The sequence below is a fragment of the Mustela putorius genome, unplaced genomic scaffold (assembly GCF_011764305.1).
Source record: "Mustela putorius furo isolate JIRA1106 unplaced genomic scaffold, ASM1176430v1.1 tig00003853_pilon_pilon_pilon, whole genome shotgun sequence".
Classification (NCBI taxonomy): Eukaryota; Metazoa; Chordata; class Mammalia; order Carnivora; family Mustelidae; genus Mustela; species Mustela putorius.
In genome coordinates this window covers 33,371,686-33,376,440 of record NW_025422005.1, presented here as the reverse complement: position 1 = coordinate 33,376,440, position 4,755 = coordinate 33,371,686, and the positions used below count along the sequence as shown (strand labels likewise).

The following is a 4,755-nucleotide window of genomic DNA, read 5'->3' as shown; positions in this document are numbered from 1 at the left end:
AAGAGGGAAAGGTTCAGAGCTGGCTCTGTGGGCTCCCAGGATCCTCGAGATCCAGATCCAGATGACAGGGCTAGAAGCCTCTATCCTGATGCACACCTAGGCACACAAGTAAACCCCAAGGGCACCGGTACATTTTCCATTGACCTCAACATTCCGCACCCCCTACCCCCAGCCCCCCAGCGTCTGCTCACAAACATTTTTGCAGGCCATTCTGAGTGTCCTCGGTGCCTGTGGGTTTGCAGGGAGGAACTCCCTCCCTCTCCCCTCCAGTTCCGTCCCACTGCCTTACCGGGCCTGCAAAACTCCCCCTTCCACTCTAGACTTTGTACAGGTCATGGGAAACACACTAGCTTATGGGGCCGTCGACCTGAGCAGTCGCTCCGCTGAGATGCCTGCCTGCCTGCTCCTTCCAGAGCCTGTTGAACGCCCCCTCTGGATCCCAGGAACACGCCTCCCCCTCCCCCGACTTCTCACCGGGCGCAGAGGGTGGGGGTGGGGCCTGAGCCAGAAGGTTCCCTGCAAAAGCCGAGCCAGAAGAGTAAACCTCCGGATTGGAGGCTTCTCCTGCAGCCTGGCCCTCCGCCCTCACCTGAGGATTAGGCCCCGCCTGCCGGCCGCGTCGCCAGGTGAGTCAGGTGGCAGCTCCGGCCCACCCACCTGTCCGCGTTCTGCCCGTCCCAGCCGGAAGCTTCCTCCTTGGACTCTGCACAGTTCCTACAGGTGGGGAGCAGAGGGGAAGACTTTGGGGGGCCTGGGAGGGGGATCCCACAGATCTCTGAGGGCTCCTGGGAGTTTTAAAAGGAGCCCCAAACCAGGGTGGAGTGTGTACGTCTGTGAGATCAGAGACTGTGTGTTTGTGGAAGGAAGAGATGTGACATGTGGGGTAGGGTGACAGCCTGTGGGGGTGTGTGTGTCCTTGAGAAGGAGTCACAGGGGCAGGGCAGGCAGGAAAAGAGTAGGAGTGAAATTTTAGAGATATCCATTTGAATACAATTCATTTCCATTTAAAATCTGATTTCCTGAAGATCCAGTGCCTATGGTGGGGCCCAGAATAGGCACCCAGTGAGAGAATGAGTGATTGAGCCCTCCTTCCTGACGCCCCGCTTCACTCTCCAGCTCCCCCTTCTTCTTCTCTTACCCGCACTGAGCAGCTGAGCATCAGCTCTCCACTAGCTGAGCACCAACTCTCCGTTAGCACCAGGCCACCCATGAACCAGACTGGTCCTTGGCCCCAGGCAGCTGCCCATCTAGTAACTGGCCACTTCTGCTGGGTAGTTGACTGCGTAGGGCAGGGAAGGGGTCCTCCAAGGGGGTCCTGGGACAGTCTCACAGGAGGGTGTGGTCTGATTTGGCCTGGAGGGATGGGATGGCTGGGCAACAAGAGGGAGGTGAGGTGTGTGTGTGTGTGTGTGTGTATAGCATGGGGGAGGGAACTGTGGACAAGAGGGCTAGTTTGGCCCAAGGGCCATGTGCTGGATTCTGGAGCCTGGGAGAAAAGGCTGAGAATCTTCATGTAGCCCCGAGGGCTTGGGGAACGGTAGAAGGATGTTTAAGAGTTGGGGAGTGATGGGGTCAGATTTGGGCTTTAAGGCTCATGCCTCCGGGGAATGGACTGGAGGCAGGGCAAGATGGATTAGGAGGTCCCGTAGATGAAGGTGGCTTGGACTAGGGCAGTGGCGGTGGGGTGCAGGGGAGGGGCAGAGCCATTCCAGAGATGTTTAGTTCCAAGAAGAACTCATGAGTCTTGGTGACAGGTTGGAGGAGACGAGGGAGTGTTTCAGGAAGGTTATTAAAAAACATGGGAGGTACTCCCCTAAACTAGACGCTACTCTCCTAGGTGCTTTCCTGGCTTGGATACTCCTCCCCAGGTACTCCTCTGATAATCTGCAGCCCTAGCTGTTCCTCTGACAGGTACTTCCCTAACCTAGGTGCTCTTCCTCTAGATACTCCTCAGATTCAGGTGTTGCTCCCTCAGACATTCCTCTGACTCAGGTGCTCCTCCTGCTGAGTGTTCCCAGGCCTAGGTGATCTTCCTCCAGATCCTCCCTTAATTCAGGTGCTCCTCCTCTCGCTCCTCCCCAGCCCTAGTAGTTCTTTTTTTTTTCCTTATTTTAAAACATTTATTTAATTACAAGTTAATATATAATAGCCCTAGTAGTTCTTATCTGGATCATTTCCTGATCCAGGTGATCTGCATTTGGCTACTCCCTGAATACTGCCTCCCTTGGGGGCAAATGGAGGCCAATGGACAAGGGATGTGTCTGAAGAGCTAAGAGGGTCAAGGTTGGGTAGCAGGAGCTCCTGACTGAGGAGTGGGGTCCCCTGACTGGGCAGGGACTGGCACTCTCCTCCACATGTGGTCTCTACTTTGGTTCATCAGCTCTAAGCAATTGCTGTTGTCCAACCCCTGGGAGCCAGAACCGCCTCTGCCCCCCTTTCCCATCCAAGTGGTATAGCAAACTGGACTCTGGACCTTGGTTTCAGAGACCTGGGTTCAAGTCCTGGGACATTGACTGAGTTAGTTCACCCTTCTGGGCCTCAGACTCCTCATCTACAGAGAGGGGATCCTGTTTATACCCACATTTACAGGGTTCTGTGAGCACATTGTCCGGAGCTTGAATCAGACGTAACATTGAGTAAGTTCCCGCATTGATTTTTTTCTGAGGCTTGCAGAGCCGGACCCTGCAGCTTTCCCTTACAGAGAGCCAATTTCTAGGTGTGCAGCTCTTTCTCTTTTTTGTGCACAGCTGGTTGCGGCCAACTGTCCGGTGTCCAGAGATTGTGCAGTGCCCTCACATGGCTGTGTGTCTGCCTGAGAACGAGCACCTGTGCTCCCCGGACACCCTCTTGTGTGTGTATGTTCTAGGACTCTGGCCTCTGGGGCTGCCTGGCATCTGGGGGTTTCCTTGGAGCTCGATCTTTTCTGGCAGAAGCCGAGGCTCACCGGTGTCTTGAGGCCCCTCCATGCGTGAGACAAACCAAAGTGAGTGAGTGGGAAGGAGGCCAGGGCAGTGGGGAGAGGTTGGGAGAAGGACCCCGCCCCACACCTTTCGGTTTCCCCAGGGAACCCAGCTGGGGTCCCCATCCATAATGCTGTCCCTTCCTCTGCAGCCACTGTGGAGCCCTCAGAGCTCCCAACAGCATCGTCCATGTCCCCTGAAGTGGGCACTGGGGCCCGGGCATGGCCCGTGCTGGTAGGGGTTGTGCTGGGGGCCGTGGTCCTCTCTCTCCTCATCGCACTTGCTGCCAAATGCCACGTCTGCCGCAAATACCGTGCCAGCTACCAGCACCGCCCGCTGCCCAGGACAGGGAAGGGGATCTGCCCGGAGGTGGCCGAAGAGGATGATGATGGCTTCATCGAGGACAATTACATTCAGCCCGGGGTTGGCGGGCTGGGGACCGAGGGTAGCAGGGACAACTTATCCTTCTGAGTCCCCATCTCCGGACACCCCACCCTAACCCCGTGCCCATACCTGACAATGTAAGGATAATGGAGACTCCACGAGGACCGTGAGGCTCAGGGACAGAGGTATCTAGGGCTTCAGGGCGAACCAGGGGTAGAGCATCCCTTCTTACCCTGACACTGGCTACTAAAGTGACAAACCTTCTCTTGCTCTGTAACCCTCAATGGCTCCCTGCTGTTCTCAGGACAACCACAAGGGCCTGACCTGGGAAATAAGGCCTCTTTCAACCTCTTGATTCCCTTTCTTGCCTTTCCCAACTTCACTCCCTACTAAACGAATTATTTGTTATTTCTGTTCTCCCACATGGTGTTTTTCCATGCGCTTTTTCCTCACATGCTCTCCCGGGCCTACACTGCCCTTCTGTTCTCTCAAATCCTCTGTGACAGAGGGCACCCGGAGGGGGACTCACTTGGTGGAGCGGCTGGCTCTTGATTTCGGCTCAGGTCATGATCTCAGGGTCCTGGGATTGAGCCCTACACCGGGCTCCCTGCTGAGGATTCTCTTTCTCCGTCTGTCCCTCTCTGCCCTCCCCCACCCCGCTTTCACAGTGCGCCTGTGCTCTCTCTCCCTCTCTCTCAAATAAATAAATAACTATTAAAAAGAAATCCTCTTTGACAGTGATGAAAATCCCTGGCCAACAGAGCCCCTCTGGCCCGTCTACCTGCCAGCATTTCTGGTGTGCTGGAATGATAACAGTTGAGCGGGTGAAAACCAGTGTGCCAACCTTCCTACTGAATTTTTTTCAATGAAGTGAGTAATCTACATGGTTACATGACATTTTTCACAGGTAGTAATAAATTGATTTTCATTTTAAATGAAAGTAAAAAAGAGTCACTGATTTTTTATTTTCCTGAATTGGGACTTGCGGGTAAAGTGTTCCTTGTCGGGGCACCTGGCTGGCTCAGTGGTTTAAGCCTCCACCTTCCCCTCAGGTCATGATCTCAGGGTCCTGGGATCCAGCCCCACATCGGGCCCTCTGCTCAGCAGGGAGCCTGCTTCCCCCGCCCCCTCTCTGCCTGCCTCTCTGCCTACCCGTGACCTCGCTCCCTCTGTCAAATAAATAAATAAAATCTTAAAAAAAAAAAAAAAAAGCGAGGGAGGGAGTCAGATGTGGGAGACTTTATCAACAGTTGATCAAGAGGAGGAAGGCAGGTACATCCTTGCTGGTGGGGAGATTGGGGCAAAGGAGGCAGTTGTGTGTGTGTGTGTGTGTGTGTGTGTGATATTCAACAATTCCATACATTACCTGGTGCTCATCATGACAAGTGTACTCTTAATCCCCACCCCCTAG

General features: G+C 54.5%; 1 protein-coding gene across 4 annotated transcripts; it reads left to right on the top strand.

Annotated features, from left to right (window-relative positions):
* Positions 1-354: 354 nt before the first annotated feature.
* Positions 355-4,292, top strand: CUNH1orf210 (chromosome unknown C1orf210 homolog). Of its 4 annotated transcripts, none has more exons than XM_013044887.2 (4): positions 659-720; positions 1,838-1,868; positions 2,867-2,983; positions 3,112-4,292. In XM_013044887.2, the coding sequence occupies exons 3-4, from the start codon at positions 2,965-2,967 to the stop codon at positions 3,429-3,431; spliced, it is 339 nt and encodes a 112-aa protein (XP_012900341.1). In that variant the 5' UTR covers positions 659-720; positions 1,838-1,868; positions 2,867-2,964; the 3' UTR covers positions 3,432-4,292. The 4 variants fall into 4 exon arrangements, with proteins under 4 accessions (XP_044920288.1, XP_004740654.1, XP_012900341.1 ...); XM_045064352.1 differs by having other exon boundaries at positions 668-720; positions 1,838-1,911; XM_045064353.1 differs by lacking the exons at positions 659-720; positions 1,838-1,868 and adding an exon at positions 355-626.
* Positions 4,293-4,755: the final 463 nt, after the last annotated feature.